General features: G+C 37.6%; 4 protein-coding genes across 5 annotated transcripts; 2 read left to right on the top strand and 2 right to left on the bottom strand.

Moving 5' to 3' along the window:
* Nucleotides 1-348: 348 nt before the first annotated feature.
* LOC110798710 (GDSL esterase/lipase At1g74460) lies at nucleotides 349-2,814 on the bottom strand. The gene is made up of 5 exons (XM_022003899.2): nucleotides 2,439-2,814; nucleotides 2,220-2,350; nucleotides 1,895-2,134; nucleotides 1,218-1,467; nucleotides 349-938 (listed from the first exon to the last, which is right to left on the bottom strand). Exons 1-5 carry the CDS (start codon nucleotides 2,674-2,676, stop codon nucleotides 577-579), a joined length of 1,221 nt encoding a protein of 406 aa, XP_021859591.1. The 5' UTR covers nucleotides 2,677-2,814; the 3' UTR covers nucleotides 349-576.
* A 4,209-nt stretch (nucleotides 2,815-7,023) lies between these two features.
* On the top strand, nucleotides 7,024-9,937 carry LOC110799455 (geranylgeranyl diphosphate reductase, chloroplastic). The gene is made up of 3 exons (XM_022004724.2): nucleotides 7,024-7,416; nucleotides 7,641-8,192; nucleotides 9,082-9,937. Exons 1-3 carry the CDS (start codon nucleotides 7,282-7,284, stop codon nucleotides 9,781-9,783), a joined length of 1,389 nt encoding a protein of 462 aa, XP_021860416.1. The 5' UTR covers nucleotides 7,024-7,281; the 3' UTR covers nucleotides 9,784-9,937.
* A 1,373-nt stretch (nucleotides 9,938-11,310) lies between these two features.
* On the top strand, nucleotides 11,311-13,846 carry LOC110799436 (malate dehydrogenase, chloroplastic). The gene is made up of 2 exons (XM_022004711.2): nucleotides 11,311-12,034; nucleotides 12,407-13,846. Exon 2 carries the CDS (start codon nucleotides 12,416-12,418, stop codon nucleotides 13,655-13,657), a length of 1,242 nt encoding a protein of 413 aa, XP_021860403.1. The 5' UTR covers nucleotides 11,311-12,034; nucleotides 12,407-12,415; the 3' UTR covers nucleotides 13,658-13,846.
* LOC110799429 (pentatricopeptide repeat-containing protein At3g47530) lies at nucleotides 13,778-16,881 on the bottom strand. Of its 2 annotated transcripts, none has more exons than XM_022004700.2 (2): nucleotides 14,240-16,881; nucleotides 13,778-13,858 (listed from the first exon to the last, which is right to left on the bottom strand). In XM_022004700.2, the coding sequence occupies exon 1, from the start codon at nucleotides 16,681-16,683 to the stop codon at nucleotides 14,752-14,754; it is 1,932 nt and encodes a 643-aa protein (XP_021860392.1). In that variant the 5' UTR covers nucleotides 16,684-16,881; the 3' UTR covers nucleotides 13,778-13,858; nucleotides 14,240-14,751. The 2 variants fall into 2 exon arrangements, with proteins under 2 accessions (XP_021860392.1, XP_056684238.1); XM_056828260.1 differs by having other exon boundaries at nucleotides 13,789-13,915.
* Nucleotides 16,882-19,873: the final 2,992 nt, after the last annotated feature.

Genomic DNA, 19,873 nt, shown 5'->3' with positions numbered 1-19,873 from the left:
TTATATCCTTTTATCATATAGAATTGATTATATTAACGATCAAACATTGCATCGGAGTCCGTGCAAATAGTAAGTGTAAAAATCTTTTTGAAACTGATCGAGGTAGTAGAAGTGTATGATTTAGGACCTACGTGGCTACGTTATGTAGGTTATAAGCGTTTTCCCTTCATATATAGTTGAATCTGTCAAATTTTGAGCTGGATCAACTGACTTTGGAACCCAGTATTAGACACATACTAATTTAATACGAAGTATTATGAATTTGTGTCATTGTTAACTTCCTTTAAAACCGAGGTATGATCCTGTATAATATAACAAATTAAATCATGTTCAAGTAAGGTCATGTCGTTGTGATCGATAACTTTCGCTTCCTATATAAAGTTTGAAATTAAGACAAGGAGTAAAGAACTAAAACTCCACCAAATGTGCTCAACTACACATTAGTTGCACAAAATAATACCTCAATTACAACTTATAGACCTTTTTTGTTGACCTACCAGTAACAAACCACATCAATAATAATAATTATAGTAAACTTAGTACTTTAAAAATGCACTACTTGATTAGGGAAACTAATTAGCTATTAGCAGAGGGAGCATCAGCAGCAGAGGGAGTATCAGCGGCCGAGGGAGCATCAGCAGCAGAGGGAGCATCAGATGCCGAGGGAGAATCAGCAGCAGCAGGACCATCAGCAACAGGACCGGATTGTGGTGCAGGGGAAGGAGCGCCTTGACCATTGTCGTCTTGGTTAACCCTAGTAAACTTGAACTTCTTGATGAGTTCCTTAGCAATGATCATGTTAGCACTATCACTCGGATGATACTCGTCCCAAAATACATACTTGCTCCTATCCTTGCACAATATTGATGCTGGAATGCATGTTAAGGCTGGTCTAATTCTCCCAAAGGAACAGCATGGCGAATCTGAATTTGTAAAACCTACAACCCACCAACTCAATTTAGACCGAGATCAACAAATGACATGAAATACACAACTTTGTGCTTACTCGAATTGACAGATTATGTTATAAAATGTTAGCCTTGTGGCTCTTTCTACACCAAAAAAGTGGTACTAGTACTTATTTTTGGTTCGATTCAGTTAATTTCAGTTCAGTTCAGTTCAGCTAAGCTCAGAAGAACAGGGTCTTACGCAAAACATCCGTCCCTAAAGAAACGGCCTATTAAATAGGAACGGAAATAGTTTATAGTTGTACTTACCGTATCTATAAGGATTGATAATGACATCATTGACAACATCAAAGGCATCACCAAATTTGTAGGTAGCACCAGATAAGCTTGGTGAGAGTTCTCTCATCATCTTGTCTGTAGCATCATTGAATTTTTTGGCCAACTTGTTTGTTTTATCTTGGCATCCCCCTGATGTGCTCAGAACCCTTTGTAGTGGGATGCAACCCATGGGCCCAAGCCCAAATGCCATCAACTGTCTTACTCCTAAGCCATGCAACATCTACAAACATCCATACAACCGATATAATGATCAGTTATTCGGTTAGGTTACCGGTTCTGGTCTATTGGGGTCGATCATGTTCAGTTCTACTTTTAGTTTTCTTATTACACAAAATGCATAGTACATATTAGTCACATTAATTTTTGAGTTAAGTCATATTCAAGTTCGACTTAAAGTACTTCAGCTCGTACTCCCTTCGTCCCTAATTGTTTGCTCCATGCTCTAAATATGCTTTATTAAGAGTTGGGTGTGCGGAATTGAAAAGAGACAAAAAAGGTGGGACCAAATGTAGTTTACGTGAGAGTAAAAGTTGTGATCCCATGTATATTTTTAGTAATGGAACAATATTTTAGGGACGGATCAAAATGGCAAATGGGGCAAACAAAAGGGGACAGAGGGAGTAATACGAGTATAAGTGCAAAGTTACCTTGAGTTGATCTCTTAAGGTTCCCACCAAGTAATCCATAAAAGAGTCGTCATTATACGTCCAAGAATCGCTATAGACTGGCATTAGGTAGTTGTTAATGAAGTCATTACTTCCTAATGCAACCACGTAGCGAGCTTCTTGGAAAAACTTCCGAGACTCATTTTTGCCAATTTTTCGAGCAATCAACTCCTGTGTTCCTTTGAAAAGCTCGATTTGCTTGTACATACATAGCCTTTGAATCTACAAACACAAGAATATAAGACCAGTTTTGCTTGCAAATCTTACAAGTATTAATTAAGATTGATTAAAAGTTGATAACACTTACGAAATAACCACCAGTTTCATTCAAGATGCCACCACCACCAGATGCATAATTAACACCATTATTCAAAATCATATCTTCATCCAAATTTGGATCCATAAAAGCTGGTGGCCTTGGTAGACCCATATCATCCCCTGCATATGTAACGCGTTAAACTTCATAGTTAAGCATTGAAATAGAAGTATTACATACACATAGTAGTACAAGACATAACATATATACCTATAATATCAGACACAGTACGACCATTAGTAAACCTTCCATTTGGCAACCCATTACCAAAATCGATACCATACCAAGGAAGATTGGCTTTTGCAAGACTTTTAGGGAGGTATTCATTATTGCCTACATCCGATAGTGAATCTCCAAAGATGAATTGTACAATCTTGCAATTATACCCGTCAATGACACTGCCTAGGATCGTTATGATCACCAACGCTAATGTCGCCACAAACTTCATACTTGGCTTTAGTTTATAGCTTGTCAATGAAATGAAACTTTGTATGGATGAAGTTTGTGCTTTTTTGAGGGGGAATTGGGGTCTAATTTAAACATGTATGAGAATGATAAGACATTTCTAACCAAGATAAAGATGGGCAAGAATATTTGAACATAAGTAACAATGTTTTTAAGAGAGCTAGAGTTGGATGAACAAACTGTTAAGAAAATCAAACCTACTACAACTAACCTTAATAACTAGATTATTTTTCATGAGATATATTATGGGTAATTTAGGTAAAATGTTAACAAAATCTTGAATTAAATACTAAGGAGAATGGCGTGTTTTGCTTAAGAAGCAAATAATTAAAGGAGCAGAAAATAAGTTGGCGTCATCACAAGTCAAGGAAATTCAAAGAATTTTTGTCAAACTTGTATAAACTCTGTAATATTGTTATTTTAGGAAATAATCAATGTTTAGTAATGTCTTAATGGTCGACATAACATTTGATATGATCTAAGTTTGTGTAAATGTTTGAGGTTGGTCCAGGAAATATGAGTTGACCTACCAGTAATTTATCGACACCCACATAGTCTACGCCCATCTTTGTCAGATTTTTTTGTGTGGGTTTTTTTCAATCTTTGTTACCCGTATTTGAGAGTTTTGATATTAGTTTATACTCTATGCACGAAAATGATAGTCACATACACGTAATATGGAGTACTAAGTACGAAGTACTATTTTAAAAATGTCGGGAAAATTGTCAATTCACTAACCTAGTACTGGTTTCTGATGGATTTTACGAATAAACTCAGTCTTATTAATTAGATAGAGTACGTGACAGGGGAAGTATGAGATAATATTACAAGTATTTGAGTAAAATTATGTCATATGGTTCATTGCAATGTGCTTATAGTCTCTCTTTTTTGTGTATGGCTCTCAATCATTATTCGGAGTCGAATCTGATACGGAGCAATTAATACGATCGAACACTTCGGCCGTTGTAAAACAGAATGCAATCTTTATACTACTACTCCGTACAACGTACAGGACATGACTTAATGACTCTTGTGGTTTAGTTAGCAAAAATCTAATAGTTTAATGTCCGACCAACTTATGTAGAAACGGGGAGACATAAAAGATAATTTGGCAAGAACTAGGATGATTTTGTAAGAAACTTTAGAGAAAAGATTTTGTGTGAGGATTAGGTTTTCATTTCTGGAAATTTCAGGTAGGAAACTAACAAGTGATACACAAGTCATTGCCCAAAATGCTAATTACGGAATATTCTGTTAAATTATCACTTCCCTAGTCTTAGTGTCTTACATTTTCTTCAAAACTACCCCCTCCCCTCTTTCATGCCTACTCCCTCAGTTTCAACCCCCTCTTGCAAGGGTTGCTCAACTCTTAGTGACTTGCATCCATTATAGACAAGTGTGAATTCCTCCTTAGAGTTATGTTGTTCTGAATTGTGTAACAACAAAGAAATACAAGTTTATTCTAATTGATAACTCTATTCGATTATCCACTTTTATTTATACTTTATCAATAAACAACTATCTACTTTTCTCCCTTCCCGTAAAACACTCACAATCATTATATTTCTTACACACCTTTCAGTTTTCTTAATAACGTGCCGTGTTTTTCTTCAAACAAGACACTAACTTCCTATTTAAGAACGGAGGAAATACCAACTAAGCATTATTTAATACTGAATAAGGGTTATGCTCGGCCATTTTGAACGCAAACTATTATGCGCTAAGGGCTTCTTCCCTTGTGTCCAGTGGCGGTGCTAGTAACGGTTCAGTGGGTTAAACTGAACCCTTACTAGCTAAAAAACAAATCTGATAGATTTTTTTTCAAAAAAAAAAGTTCAAGTAGTAGTAACGCGCTATATGACACAAAACAACCAACATAGAGTTGTCTCAAGTGGTAAGCAGCTTGATGCCGCTTAAGGGAGGTCTCGGGTTCGAGTCTCGCCGTATGCAGAAATTTTTGTTGGAAGACTCACCCACCATAAGCAAGGTGTGCGACCCGGGTCGGATACGGATGTAGTCGGGGCTTAGCTTCCGGTGAACCGGTGTGCTATGCGTAAAAAAAGTATATGACACAAACAAACGGGGCGCTGCAGTGGTTTTTGCTTTACTAACCAAACCAAGGCCAGGAGATCAAATCCCTTTCTTCATTTTTCTTTCGGCTTTTCCTCTCTTTTTTTGGTTTTCGAAAATAGTAAACGGTAACTCTAACTCTCTTTTTTACTTACTTAAAGCCACGACTCGAATAGGCAGAGCAAAACCCAAAATCCCCAATTCCTAAAAATATGAAAACTCGTCAAGTTTAATTGTAATTTTTTTAATGTTATTGTAATAGAATATGTGCCCCACGAATTATTAGTTGTAATTTAGATTTTGGATTATGATTTCATTATATGCGTCTGAAGATTTCGAACCCTTAAGGAGAAAATCCTGACACCGCCACGGCGCCACAGCTTGTGTCCCTCCTTAAAACTGACCACCACAATATTTTTCGTATGACAAGGGCGATAAGTCAAAAAATAATGCTTCCCCCCGTCCCGTATTAATGTTACAATATTTTTATCATATTATTTCTTGGATTTGGTTTGTATTACTTGGATTATACTTTCATACCGTAAACTAAACGATCAAGTAGCTATTCTTAATTATCTTTTTTGATAAAAAAATGTGTTGATATGAGATTTTTGTTTTAATAATTATAATATAGGTTCCGTGTTAACAATATGGTTTTATTGTTAATAGTTAGTCCTTAAATAATATCAAGCTGACATTAACGATTTTACGAGTACAAAAAATTTACGGATTTTTCATGAAATACCCCCGAATTTTTGCGTAATTCACCAAATGCCCCTCGACTTTCAGAAATACATAAAATACCCCTGTTTCAATACTTATTACACGAAATACCCCTATTTCAAAACTAAATACACCAAATATACTTAATGACGTCATCAACCCCATAATCAACCCCTTAACGTGTAATTAAAGTACCTAATCCCTAATTAACACCCCTAATTAACCCACCCACTAACAACCCACCCATTGACCCACCCATTAACCCACCAACCCACCAATTTCTTTTTCTTTTCTCTCTCCCTTCCTTCTTCCATTAACTCACTGGTCTCTTCCCCTTCCTTCTTCAATTAACCCCTCAAAATCTCCTCCTCCTGCCACCGTAACAACCACCACCACTGCTATTAAAATACCCCTCAAACATCAAACAACCCCGATTCACGAATCAAGCAACCCAGATTCCTCCACCACCTTGCCACCGTTTCATTTTTTCTCTGAATCTCTTCAATTTTCTCTTAATTCATTCCATATTTCTTCTCACTTGCGTTCCCAGGACTAGGATGCGGGACATGGAAACCCTCTTGAACCAGCCGTAGCAGCAGCCCAACAACAGCAGCAGGAAGGAATCTCTTCCGTCGATCATGTTATGGTAGATGATATATAGTTCATCACCCTCTATTGACAACATCATTAGAGATGATTAATCATAGGAACAATAGTATACCCTCTTCTCCTCTTTACTGTTTTCGCAATTTTGAAATTTGGGTTAGCTTTGTGTTTAATTGGATTTTAATTAATGTGAATTCTGGGTAAAGCTGGGAAGTTCGTTTAGAATTTGTTGGTAGTTTGTGGGATTACGTTTTGACAGAAAATCAAATTCGAACGATTTGGTAGTTTGTGGGGTTTCTTTTTGGAAGAAAATGCAAAGGATTGAAGAAAAATGGTCGGAATCGTTCAATCGAGTGATTCACCTCTGCTGTGAGTTCGACTCGGTGAACTCAACGGAAGTTCTGATTAGCGGCGAAATTACCGGCGGCGCCATCGTTTGGAGGAGGTGATTTGGTCGTTTCTGGGCTGCGGGTTCGACGAAGACGAAGGGCAGAGTAGCAGCAAAGTAACTTCCATGGAAGGAAGGGAAGAGGAAGGGGGTGAGAGAAACGAAAAAGTAATTAGGGGAAAAATGGGTTAATGGGTGGGTTAATTGGGTTAATTAGGGTTGATGACGTCATAAGGGTATTTCGTGTAATAAATATTGAAATAGGGGTATTTTATGTATTTCTGAAAGTCGAGGGGCATTTGGTGAATTACGCGAAAATTCGGGGGTATTTCATGAAAAATCCGAAAAATTTATAAACGGACCAGTTAAAATCCTCTTCCTATGACGAGCCCTCTCGTTACCCACCAGAATTAAAATGGCTAGGATAGGATTAATAGAACAACATAGATTTAGGGCCTAACACGTGGCAATCATGCATTGGTTGCTTCAACTCAATGCTAGCCAAGACAAATTGCAGAGCTCGGGCAAAACCTCTAGCAACGTGGCAAAATATGAACCACCCCGGCCCAGACACAGGAAATCTACTAACGTACACTTTATACAACCCATCACCAAAATCTCCCAAATCCATCCTCACCCTCCATCCCCCACAATCCAACGGTCCAAAAACCCACAAATATCCCAAACCATATCCTAAACCAGAAAATTCACTAAAAATACAACTGAAATAAAAAATAAAAATCATCAACATTGATCACACTCTCACTTGTCACTTCCACCACACTCTCTCTCTCCACCACCATGGCTTCCTCAATGACATTCAAACCCTTCACCGGCCTCCGCCAATCAACACCTTCCACCACCCCTGAAACCACCACCTTCTTTAAAACTGTCAAAATATCCCCCAAAATCAAGGCCAGCATCACCAGCCCTAAGGTATTGTCAATTCTCATACTTCCAATTAATAGTCAAGTATACTATTTTAGAATGTTCGCCAAAAACTAGTTTCTTAATAGTTTATGCTTAGAGTGTTCAAGACAGTACAAAACATAGAGTATTAAATTGCATGGATTATCTTTTCACCTACTGTGATTTAATTTTAAATTTCATAGATTATGTTAATTTTCACTGATGGGTTAGACTTCTGGGTTATTTAACAGTTGAAAGGCCGGAACCTCCGTGTGGCAGTAATTGGTGGTGGACCAGCCGGAGGCGCTGCGGCGGAGACACTAGCCAAGGGAGGAATAGAGACGTTCCTAATCGAACGAAAGCTCGACAACTGCAAGCCATGTGGTGGAGCAATCCCACTTTGTATGGTAGGAGAGTTCGATTTGCCACTAGACATAATTGACAGGAAAGTGACCAAGATGAAGATGATTTCCCCATCAAATGTGGCGGTTGACATTGGCCGAACCCTAAAGCCGCATGAGTACATTGGTATGGTTAGACGGGAGGTACTTGACGCGTACCTCCGTGATAGGGCTTCCGATTCAGGTGCGACTGTAATCAATGGGTTGTTCTTGAAGATGGATATTCCCAAGACATCAGATGCTCCTTACCAGTTGCATTATTCGGCTTATGATAGTAAGACTGGTGCAGCTGGTGAGAAGCGGACATTGGAGGTGGATGCTGTGATTGGAGCTGATGGGGCCAATTCCCGGGTTGCTAAGTCTATTTCTGCTGGGGATTATGAGTATGCTATTGCCTTTCAGGTTAGTTGATTTATTGTTTTAAGGCCTCAATTCTAATAAGTTTTTATCTGTATAGACCCTTGACCAAAATTGATACTTCATATGATTAACATTGTCAATAGACTTGAATATGACTAGGCCAAAGTGATCCAAAATTGAACCAAATTACTCATTACCCGAATTAAATACTCCCTATTTTATTTATAGTATATGAAAATAAATGTTAGCATATAATATAATATATTTTTGGTTTCATCTTAATATATATTTTCAAAATATAAATATTTTATAAGTTTTTATAATATAAAATTTAAGATATTGATGGTCAAAGTTATGCATTGCCAAGCGTGTTCAGTCAAACCGTTGCGACTATTCCGGGACCGGAGGGAGTATATGAGCTAATTGCCATCTACACTCTTAAACTTTGTAGTAAGAAACAAGTAGATGAAGCAAGAACTTCTTGTTTGGTTTTTGTCTTGGATTAATTGTAGTTGGTAGTTTTAGTACTTGTAAATTTCAAGTAAAAAGATGTATTGTGGAAATTTTTGATTTTGGACATTAAGCATAATTATCAAGCTAGAATTGAACTTACCATGTTGTAAGCATAATTGCTGAACACCTTTGTTGCTACAATTTGATATATGCATAAAAATTGGTTACTTAATTAGTTGTTGGTGGCTGGTAAGTGGTAAATATTGATAATCTACTTGTGATATAATGGAAGATTGGAAGGTTAGATCATGTTGTCCTAATCAATTTGGCTAACCCAACAACATTTGATGTTCAACTGTATCGAAAATGAAAAATGTGAATCTCACCCTGCCCTTAATAAGTGGGAAATAATCTTATGTATTATAAGAAGCGGCAATTTGAAGAATAGTGGTCTTATATATGATATCTTCATTTTCAGGAGCGTATCAGGATACCTGATGCGAAGATGACCTACTATGAGAACCTAGCTGAAATGTATGTAGGGGACGATGTCTCACCAGACTTCTATGGTTGGGTATTCCCCAAATGTGACCACGTAGCAGTTGGGACAGGGACTGTAACCCACAAGTCAGACATTAAGAAGTTCCAATTAGCAACAAGAACACGAGCCATGGACAAGATTGAGGGTGGAAAGATCATCCGAGTGGAAGCCCACCCCATCCCGGAACACCCTCGCCCAAAACGAGTTCAAGACCGGGTAGCTTTGGTTGGGGATGCTGCAGGGTACGTGACAAAATGCTCAGGTGAGGGGATATACTTTGCAGCCAAGAGTGGGAGGATGTGTGCTGAGGCGATTGTCGAGGGTTCTGAGAATGGAAAGAGATTGGTGGATGAAGGGGATTTGAGGAAGTATTTGCAGAAATGGGACAAGAAGTACTGGCCAACTTACAAGGTGTTGGATGTGTTGCAGAAGGTGTTTTACAGGTCTGATCCAGCAAGGGAAGCGTTTGTGGAGATGTGTGCAGATGAATATGTGCAGAAGATGACTTTTGACAGTTATTTGTACAAGACTGTGGTACCTGGGAATCCATTGGATGACTTGAAGCTTGCAGTGAGGACGGTGGGGAGTTTGGTGAGAGCTTATGGGTTGAGGAGAGAGATGGAGAAGATAGACGCTTGAGAGCCGTGAATCATTTGGTGATATCAATTGCACTCCTGCTAATTTCATCAGGAGTGCTTCATGAAAATGTAATGTAAGTAGAGAAACTTGTTTTTTCTTAACAGGATATTTAAGGCTTAAGCTGTTATGAATTATGTATATCTTGCATTTTCAACTTTTGGGATTCCTTTAGCTTTCAAGTCAAAACTGAAATATTATCAGCAATCAGCAACTACAAAATCTTTTGAGTGTGGGGGAAATTGTAAAGTGCAGGAGATTATCATTCATGGCATTGATCCATAGAAATTTCTTTGGCATCCAAGCGTAAACTGGGTTTTGTTACTAGAGTGATTGTGCAAGTTAAGACGGCCATACGGTTGAATGGTTGATACATAGAAGGCTGTTCAGTATGATACAGATTTGGTCTGACTTGGAACACAGATTTTTCTTCAACTAATGGATCTTTTAAATATAAACTCAACAAGGATTTGTATGGTCTAAGAAAAATGGTTACTCTATCAATGGACATTATACTAATCTCTAATTTTACGGCATAGGATATAGCGAAGGGGGTTTGTTCAATGTCCTCAAAATTTCTACTTCCCACAAAATCGGGAAGCTCTTTACTTTTCCCAATTTTAAAATAGTTAATACTTCCTCCGTCTTTTAATACTCGCAACGTTTGGACTTTTGCCACTATTCATATAATTCACTTTGACTATTCGTAGTGTTTTTTATATAAGATAAAACATAGTCATGTGGGATCTTGTTAGATTCGTCTCAATGTGTATTTTCAAAATATCAACTTTTTATAATTTTTGCATAAAGAGAATTTAAGATATAAATGATCAAAGTTGTGCATCGGCATGCGCGAAACTAACAAACGTTGCGAGTATTAAAAGACGGAGGAAGTAGTTGCTACCATCATGATACAAACACGTTTGAAGAAGCCATTTGATTGAGTACTTGAATATAGGAAGTAAAGATTTCCCAAGAAGAATAATTCCTCATATATACTCAGTTTATAGGAAGTTGAGGATGTTTGGTTGAACATAAGAAATTGAATTTATCTAAGACCTAGGAAACACTTCCATTATTTTATGAGAAGTGAAACTTCATATGAACTGCAACTTCTCATGTTATTGCCAACTAAACAATGTCACACTCTTCCACTTTACACTCTTGCCAACCAACCATGAATTTTCTACCTGATAAGCACTAATAAAATATTACATGCGTTGATCACACAAAGAGGTCGTTTGGTTGATCATGGAAAAAATAATTTACTATGAAGAACTTTTTCCCATGTATAAGCATTTTCTAAGAAGTGAGTGATGTTTGGTTAAACATAGAAAGCAAATTTCCATGGGAAGTTTCACTTACCTACAGGAATCTAGGTAAGCAACTTCCTCCATTTCGTGAGAAGTTGAACTTCCTAAAAGTGCGATTTTCCATGTTTTTGTCAAGCAAACAATCCAACACTCTTCCACTCACTAGGAAGTAAAAAGTCATACTTCCCATGGTTTTTTTTTTAATGTCAACCGAAGATCACCTAAAAATATGTTATCTTCCATTAGGTTGACCCAAAGAGCCTAAAAGTTTATGAGTCGTGAACAACCATCTCCTAATCCAAAATAGCTTAAAACCAAAAACTTGACCTGATTAGCATTTTTGTACCTCTACTTCTCATTCTCATGGTTGATCAACCATGTATAAACTATCTACCTTTTTTATATCCTTTAACTATCAAAAAATAAACCTTAAAGTTTAATCAGATTCACCAGGGCTCATCCTTGAGCCAAATGCAACAAATGATGTTTCATGGTTGATCACACTATTCAACCCAAAATTCACCGGCTTTAACCGCGAGGCAAATCTAATCCGGACAGGTCCACGTTTACCTACCAAGCTACCAACTTAGCCCATTAGAAGCATTGAAGATATTAAAGTTCAAATCATAAGTTTACATTAGCTGAAAAGAGGACCTGTGGGCCGGGCTGGGCCGGGCTTGGTTTGGTTGGGTATTGAAGCTAAAAAGGATATGGTTATGAACTTCTATCCTATAGACGAAGTATAATTCATGATAGCGAAATTCAATGGACAGCAAATTTCCATCATATAAAAATAAAAAAATAAATGGCATTTAGAAACTAGTAGAGCTGAAAAGGGTAACACATACAGGGGGTTGTAGTTGCTCATCTTGCTACCAGATTGTTGGTCCGTCTCCAGCCACTGATATACCAAGGCCTTGCCTACGGTTTGCCTTTAGCAGGTTATCCTCTTTCTCTATCTCTCTCTCTTCTTTTAAACTTCATCATCAGTCGATTTTCTTTTCGTTTATGAGCTGCAATTTGCATAGAAATATTGTATTGCAACTTTCATTCAGGCAAGATATTAAGAGTTTAAGACTAATTATATTGATAAGGAAAACTATAACAAGTACTGTTGCTTTAGCAGATTAAAGTGGCATGTAATTATACATTGTTGCAGAATTAAATAATATGAAATGAGAAAGCTTTGAGGTATTACCAATAGCAACAAGTGGCTCGATGTAGTAATCAGGTTTCACAGTTTCTGTAATTCCATGCTTGACCAATTTAGCTTCTGAATGTCTACCAACATGCTGGTTTTCTAAATTCTGTAGGACTTTGAAATGGCAACAAGAACAGCAGCTACCTATTCAATTGCATCCACCTATGTCAATCCTAAACCCAACCTTCCCCGTCAGATAAAGCCGGCAACTCTAACTCTAAATTCCCAATACCCTCTCAGGGGTTTCAGTGGCCTCAAGGCTGCTGCAATTGATGTGACTTGTGAATCAGTAACCTCTTTCTTAGGAAAGGAAAGTAATACAGCTTTAGTAAGAACTTTTTCTCCAAGAACCCAAAAGTATGAAAAGATTTCCCAATATCGGTTAAACCCTGAAGCATCGTGTTATAAAGTGGCTATCCTTGGTGCTGCTGGAGGAATTGGACAGCCACTCTCGCTTCTGATCAAAATGTCTCCCTTAGTTTCAGACATAAATCTATATGATATAGCCAATGTGAAAGGAATTACAGCAGATCTTGTTCACTGCAATACACCAGCTCAAGTGCTTGGTTTTACTGGGACTTCTGAGCTGGCTGACTCTTTAAAGGGTGTGGATGTTGTTGTCATTCCAGCAGGGGTCCCACGGAAACCTGGTATGACTCGTGATGATCTCTTCAACACAAATGCCAGTATTGTCAAGAGTTTGATCGAGGTTGTTGCTGATAATTGCCCCCAAGCTTACATCCACATAATAACTAATCCAGTGAACTCCATGGTTCCCATAGCAGCAGAAGTGCTGAAGCAGAAGGGAGTTTATGACCCAAAGAAGCTTTTCGGGGTTACCACATTGGACGTTGTCAGAGCAAATACATTCGTTGCTAAGAAGAAAAACTTGAGGCTGATTGATGTTGATGTTCCTGTGGTAGGTGGGCATGCCGGAATCACAATTTTGCCACTCCTGTCGAAAATGAGGCCGTCAGTGAGTTTCACCGATGAAGAAGTGGAAGAATTAACTCTGAGAATCCAAAACGCAGGGACAGAAGTGGTGGAGGCGAAGGCTGGGGAAGGTTCTGCTACGCTATCAATGGCATATGCTGCTGCAAGATTTGTGGAGTCATCTCTGAGGGCTTTGGATGGAGATGCCGATGTTTATGAGTGTGCTTATGTAGAGTCTAATTTGACTGAGCTTCCTTTCTTTGCCTCGCGAGTTAAGCTTGGCAAGAAAGGGGTTGAGGCTTTTATATCATCAGAGTTGCAGGGATTGACTGAGTTTGAAGCCAAGGCGTTGGAGGCTGTGAAGCCTGAACTCAAAGCTAGTATTGACAAAGGGGTGGCTTTTGTCCACAAGCAACCTGTAGCTGCATAAACTTAGGGAGATTAATGCGATAATTCATTTGTATACCTGTGACTCCTAGAACTGTGTATGCTTAACAGTCAGCATTTCACACAGTCCGGATATCAAACTGATTTAGAAGAGAAGTAAATAAAACATGCAGCACCTGATACTTGTGCAGCACGGTAAGAGGCTTCCTCTGGTTGATTGATTTTATTTGAATTCCCTGTTCTTCTGTGGAAAATTCCTGTAAATATTAGTCTTCTCTGCAACAAACGGAAAAAATAGAATCTGCACATTGGAGATATCAAACATATAGATACAAGTCACCAAACAAAGTGCACGAAAGCTGCAATTCATCTAGTTTCTCTTCTGGAATATATGCTTCCCAAATTTATAAGAATCACCATGACAACACACAGTTACAGTATATAAATCAACCCAAGAAATTCTGTTTCTGTTAGCAAGTTGCCTACTATTTGAAGAATGAATTCACTAGAATATTTCAGATATCATCCTCAAGATCTTGGACTCCAAGGTAACTGATTCTAGGAGTAATCATGAAGTTGTTTCATTACTTCATAAAATTTTCGGCTTTTTGTATCAAAAACTTACCATACAGCTCAGTATCAACTTCATTTGTGGAGCTCTTGAATTATGAATGACCAAGACATTCCCGAAGTTCACATATATGTACTCGAGAAGCTTTAGTTGGAATTCCAAGTCTACCATCTTCTGCCTAACCGTCTAGTGTGCTTTGTGCACCAAACAATTGAGTTCAATCTTAGTGAAGCAAAAGCCTCTCCAAGACAAAGATACCCCCAACCAACCAGCAATTTCTGTTTTGGTCCAAATTGTGCCAACCAAAAGGCTTGCGGTAGTGAACCTGACTGTATTTTAGCCATAACATTAATAGTAGAAAACCAATTTTACTCGGACTCTTCATTACTCAATGACACTGATATTTCAACATGCATATGGACACTTGACACTCCATTTCGGGACAAAATCAAAGAATTTTTTCAGCATATATCCTAGTCCGTCACTTGGACATGTATTCGTGTGTGGCAGGAGTACTTGAGTCGAATCCAAGTAACATAGTGAACAACTATCTTCCCAGCAAATAACTACCAGCAGTCATCACAGGAGCACTTTCCTTCTCTAAAATGATGAATCCTATTCGGATCACTGATTATCACTTTCCGATTATAAACAGCAGAAAAAACCTTAGCAAAGTTATGGCAATCATCACAAATCCGACCACTGTTGGCAACTCTAATTGTTGTGCAAGGCGGAGTGGAGAGGACCCCAAAAGCAATGGCTAGTTTTTCACTATGAGAAGAAACTGTGAGTTCCTTTTTTATCATATCTAAGTCATGTAATTCTGATGACACCTCAGGCACATATCCAGCAATCTTCAGTTGTTGTAAGATTTCACTGAGCATGTCATATATCTCATCCTTGCGTGGATGTGAAACGTTGTCAACAACAAATTCATGCACTGCTCCTTTTAGTTCAACAGTACTACATCCATGGGTTGTAAGGATTCCTTGTTCTTCCATAAACTTCCTTACTGCTGTCACTTTATCCCATTTTCCATTTGAAGAATAAGTATTCAACAACAGAACATAATCCCCTGCCTCATGAGCCTTAAGTTCCATTATATGCTCAATCACCCGCTCTGCCATGCCAAAATTCTTGTGTACTCTGCAAGCTGTGAGCAAGGTCCTCCAAACTTTTACATCCGGTTTAACTTCCATTGACATTATAAGATCATATGCTCGGTCAAGTGAACCAACACGGCCTAATATGTCAACAACACACCCATAATGATGGATATTCGGAAGTATCCCAAACTCTCGAGTCATCTTCTCAAAAAACAACAAACCCTCATCAAGCAGCCCTCTATGACTGCAGGCATATAAAACAGCTGTAATAGCCTTAGCATCAGGGGAAATGCCCATCCTATACATCTCCCAAAAAAGTTCAATGGCATATTTACCATATCCATTCATCCCAAAGCATGATATCATCGAACTCCACGAGACCAAGTTTTTGGCAGGCATGCTCTCGAAGATTCGATATGCATCATCCACACTCCCGCATTTGGAATACGTGGTAATGAGAGCATTATTTAGCCTCATCGAATTACCATAACCATATTTCTCCATGTAACCTACGATACTCCTACCAAAATCTAGTGTCCCTAAATCACCACAAGCCTGAAGCAATAGCAAGCAAGTAACTTCATCAGGTCTACAATCTATCTCCAGGGTCTGCATAGATTTAAAAACAGAAAGAACATCTCTAGTCCTCTTATTGTTCATAAAGCAAGAAAGCAACGCATTATAAGCAACGGTATCTCTGTGAGGCATATCATCAAACACCTTACATGCATCATCATATCGCCCACATAGGGAATACAACTCCATCAAAGAAGTCATCAAAACACAATCTCTCACATATCCATCAACCAAAACCCTCCCATGAATCTGCATCCCCTCAATCAAGCCAAAATTCTTAGTACAACAATCAAGACAAAACGACAGAGTAAGATAATTTGACACTACACCCTCCCGCCTCATCCTCCGATAAAATTCAACCCCGTCAGCAGGAAAATCACTAAGAGAAAATGCCCTAATCATGGTATTATAATGCGAAAAATTAGGCATTGAAATCTGAGTGAAAATCCGATAAAGATAGAAAATATTCTGAGGGCAAATTCTTGCAGCTCGAGCGAGAAACTTGAGAGAGAGGCGAGGATGTTGGATAAAATGGGTGCGGGTGAATTGGGAATGTAGTTGAAGGAAATGGGTGTAATGGGAACAGGATTGAAGGAGAGAAAATAAGTGTTCTCTTTTCTGGAGGTGTGAATTTAGGTTTTGCTGCCATTGATGATGTTCTTCAATGCTAGGTTTTGCAGAAAGCAAGTTGGGAAGAGTTGCAGATTCGAGGAGAGAGAAAGAATAGGAGGTGGAGAAGAGACGATTAAAGCAGAGGAAGGAGAAGAAATTTGGGATGGAAGAAGAACGACGACGGAGGAGGGAAGTTGGATTCATATTTCATAGGCGTAGCCGCGAAGGTGGGATAGAGGACTGTAATATTTGGCGCCTACATGTTTTTTTTTTAAAGCTTTGTACATTAAAAGTGCACCCGGGTGTAATGTTGTATGGTGCACCTTTTCACGTTTTCCCTTATATGTGGGGAGCAAATATGAAAGAACGACTTTCGAGCGATAATCATAGTTTTTCTATAGACTCTATCTATTAAAGACGGAGTTGGATTCGGGTTGGTAAACAGAATTTTTCGAGTTTGAAGGATTTTAACACTCGTAATAGCTATTAACAAGTTACAAACCAAAAAACTTTTAAAATTACTTTCATGTTTCAAGATCTTTTAAAACTTATTATTAATAAAGATGTGTTTGTTTAATCTCTTGTCTAGTTTGTTTCACATCTTTATTAAACAAACACGTCTTTATTAAACAAACACATCTTTGTTTAATCTATTGTCTAGTTTGTTTGGACCGGTTGTAGACCTATTTCTCTATATATTTTATTTTTTCTAAAATTTATGGTGAAGAAGAAAAAATATGTATAAAAACCCAATTGTTTAAGGCCTTTTTTGGAAGCTAAAATAAAATATATCATAATATAGTAATATTTACAACATATTAAAGGAGATAATTAAATTTTTAAATAGTTTATTTTATATTTTATTAAGAAAAAATCGATCCGGTCCAAAATCGGATTTTGGACCGAACCAGACCGGACCGGACCGAAGACCGGAAATTGATATTTCTCGACCCGAAGACCGGACCGATTACCTTCAATTCGGTCCGGTCCGGTCCGATTTGGATCGGTTCGGTCCGGTCCATTTTTTCGGTCAGGACCAATTTTTGCACACCCATACATGCAGTTGTCTTATTTTAGTGATACATTTAATTGTTGAAACAAATGAGGGGATCTAGAGTCTACACACAAAAGAACTTTTTTAATGAAAAAGAAGGCTGAGTCCACTGCTCAACACCTTGACTTATCATATCTAATTATTAACGGATTTTTCATGAAATATCTCCGAGTTTTGGCGAAATTTACCAAATGCCCCCGACTTTCAGAAATTCATAAAATACCCATATTTCAATAATTAATGTACCAAATACCCTTATTTCAAAACTTAATACAACTAATATATTTAATGACGTCATCATACCTATAATCGACCAATTAACGCCTAATTAACCCATCTAATTCCTAATTAACACCCCTAATCAACCCACCCATTAACAAACCTAATTAACCCACCCATTAACAAACCTAATTAACCCACCCATTAACCCACTAACCCACTAACCCACCCATTTTTCTTTTTTTCTCTCTCTCCTCCTTCCTTCCTCCTTCCATCAGCTCACCATTAAATCATGACTACTTTTTTTTCCATTGAAGCCAAACCAAGTTCCATCATATTTAATCACACAAAAAAGTCAAAGCAATTGAACGAATTTAACGAATTTCATCAATTTAACAAACCCCATAGATTCGAAGAGAAATTTGAAGAATATCGAAGAGAAATTCGAAGAATTGAAACCAAAATTCGAAGAGAAATTAGAAGAGATTTAGAGAAAATTGAACAATAACATCAAATAGAAAAAGGTTGTTTCTCCCTTAAAATTCTCCCCCAATTCAAGCCTCTCTTGTTTTGATAAAATGCAGATTTGAGGCTCTCTTGCTTACACCCTTTTCTAGGAATTTTAGTCGGAGTTGTTGATGGGGTTGATGGAGTGGACTTGTCGCGACAGAGGGAGAGAAAATGAGTTGGTGGTGCAGCCAAAAACCGAAGAAAATCAGTCGCCGACCTGCTTCCACCGTCGCTGCTAATGTTGTTATTGTTGCTTAATTGGCGCCGACGATGGCGGATGGAAAGTCGACCATTCTAGTAGAGGTGGGAGATCCATGGAAGAAACTGGAAGAAAAAAGTGGGGGAGAGAGAAAAGAAAAAAATAGGTTAATTAGGAGTGTAGTGGATTAATTGGGAATAAATCGGTTAATGGGTGAGTTAAATGGGTTAATTAGAATTGATGACGTCATAAGGGTATTTGGTACATTAAGTATTGAAAAATGGGTATTTTATGAATTTCTGAAAGTCGAGGGGCATTTGGTGAATTTCGCCAAAATTCAGGGGTATTTCATGAAAAATCCGAATTATTAAAGCAGAGTGTTAGTCAATGTGAGGCTTTCAAACATCTAAATTTCAATTCTCATGCACCGGCTAAAAAGGAAATTCAATGTATTAAATCATCAATATATATATAATTGATAAAAGGAATCTCACAACTTATAGAAATACTCTATAATTAAAAGGTAGAATATTCAAGTAAAAAATGTTTGACTATTTTAATAAAATCTCAAAACTTTTAAAATAAATTGGGGAAATCAAAAAATTATAGAGTCAATTAAATTTTGTTAATATAGATTTACATATTCATCATTGCTATAGAATTAATATTGATATTTTTTTCATAAAAATAGCTATAGAATTAATATTGATCTTTTTGCACATACAATCAGTTACATTACTACAATTTGATTCTATTAATTCGATGTGTTATACATAAAAAAAAGTTTAAAATTTTGAAAATTATTAATCGATACAAATCGATTAAAATTTTATATAAGCGTGTTATTTTCTTATAAACTTCGTTTATATTTTCTTATTACCCTTTTCAATAAGAAAACATTATAAATATTTTTCCCTCTTTAGTTTCTTATAGAGAGTTTGGTTTTCAAAGAGGAAAGGAAATGCCGTCAAAAAAAGGAAATAAGGGGAATGAAAAGCAAAGCGTACTCTTTGCCATAATAAATTATCACGTCCTAAATTAACATTTTGACATTATCACGTCCTAAATTAACTTGCTCCCTCTTTCTCTCTCAACACTGGAAACCTCTCATCTCTTAACTTCAGTGACTTTTTCTTCTCTCTTAGCTTTGGCGACTTCGTCTTCCTCTCTTAGCATTGTCATCTCACACCTCTCTGGCCAATTTCATTTTCAGAAATCAAGTTCGAATATGAAAGCTCGGAGTTTTCAAGGTTGAAAATAACCATTTGCAACCAAAATCCGCGATTATGGATGGGTTTTTAGGGAGGGTAGTGGGTGGGTGATTTGTGGTGGATGTGGGTTTATAAGGTGGTTTTAAGGGGGTAGTTTTTTGGGTCGTGGGGGGGGAGGTGGGAGATATCGAGGATGGTTGA

The sequence above is a fragment of the Spinacia oleracea genome, chromosome 5 (genome assembly GCF_020520425.1).
Source record: "Spinacia oleracea cultivar Varoflay chromosome 5, BTI_SOV_V1, whole genome shotgun sequence".
NCBI classification, from domain to species: Eukaryota; Viridiplantae; Streptophyta; class Magnoliopsida; order Caryophyllales; family Amaranthaceae; genus Spinacia; species Spinacia oleracea.
Note: the sequence above shows the minus strand (reverse complement) of the source record. Positions and strands in the feature narration are given on the sequence as shown.

What these genes read in the sequence shown, in the direction of transcription:
- LOC110798710 (XM_022003899.2), bottom strand. Translation starts at nt 2,676, where the DNA reads ATGAAGTTTGTGGCGACATTAGCGTTGGTGATCATAACGATCCTAGGC. An exon ending in ATGAAACTGGTGGTTATTTC is followed by an intron (nt 2,135 to 2,219) that starts GTAAGTGTTATC and finishes TTGTGTTTGTAG; the next exon opens with ATTCAAAGGCTATGTATGTA. An exon ending in CCTTAAGAGATCAACTCAAG is followed by an intron (nt 1,468 to 1,894) that starts GTAACTTTGCAC and finishes GGATGTTTGTAG; the next exon opens with ATGTTGCATGGCTTAGGAGT.
- LOC110799455 (XM_022004724.2), top strand. Translation starts at nt 7,282, where the DNA reads ATGGCTTCCTCAATGACATTCAAACCCTTCACCGGCCTCCGCCAATCA. An exon ending in CCAGCATCACCAGCCCTAAG is followed by an intron (nt 7,417 to 7,640) that starts GTATTGTCAATT and finishes GTTATTTAACAG; the next exon opens with TTGAAAGGCCGGAACCTCCG. An exon ending in AGTATGCTATTGCCTTTCAG is followed by an intron (nt 8,193 to 9,081) that starts GTTAGTTGATTT and finishes CTTCATTTTCAG; the next exon opens with GAGCGTATCAGGATACCTGA.
- LOC110799436 (XM_022004711.2), top strand. Translation starts at nt 12,416, where the DNA reads ATGGCAACAAGAACAGCAGCTACCTATTCAATTGCATCCACCTATGTC.
- LOC110799429 (XM_022004700.2), bottom strand. Translation starts at nt 16,683, where the DNA reads ATGAATCCAACTTCCCTCCTCCGTCGTCGTTCTTCTTCCATCCCAAAT.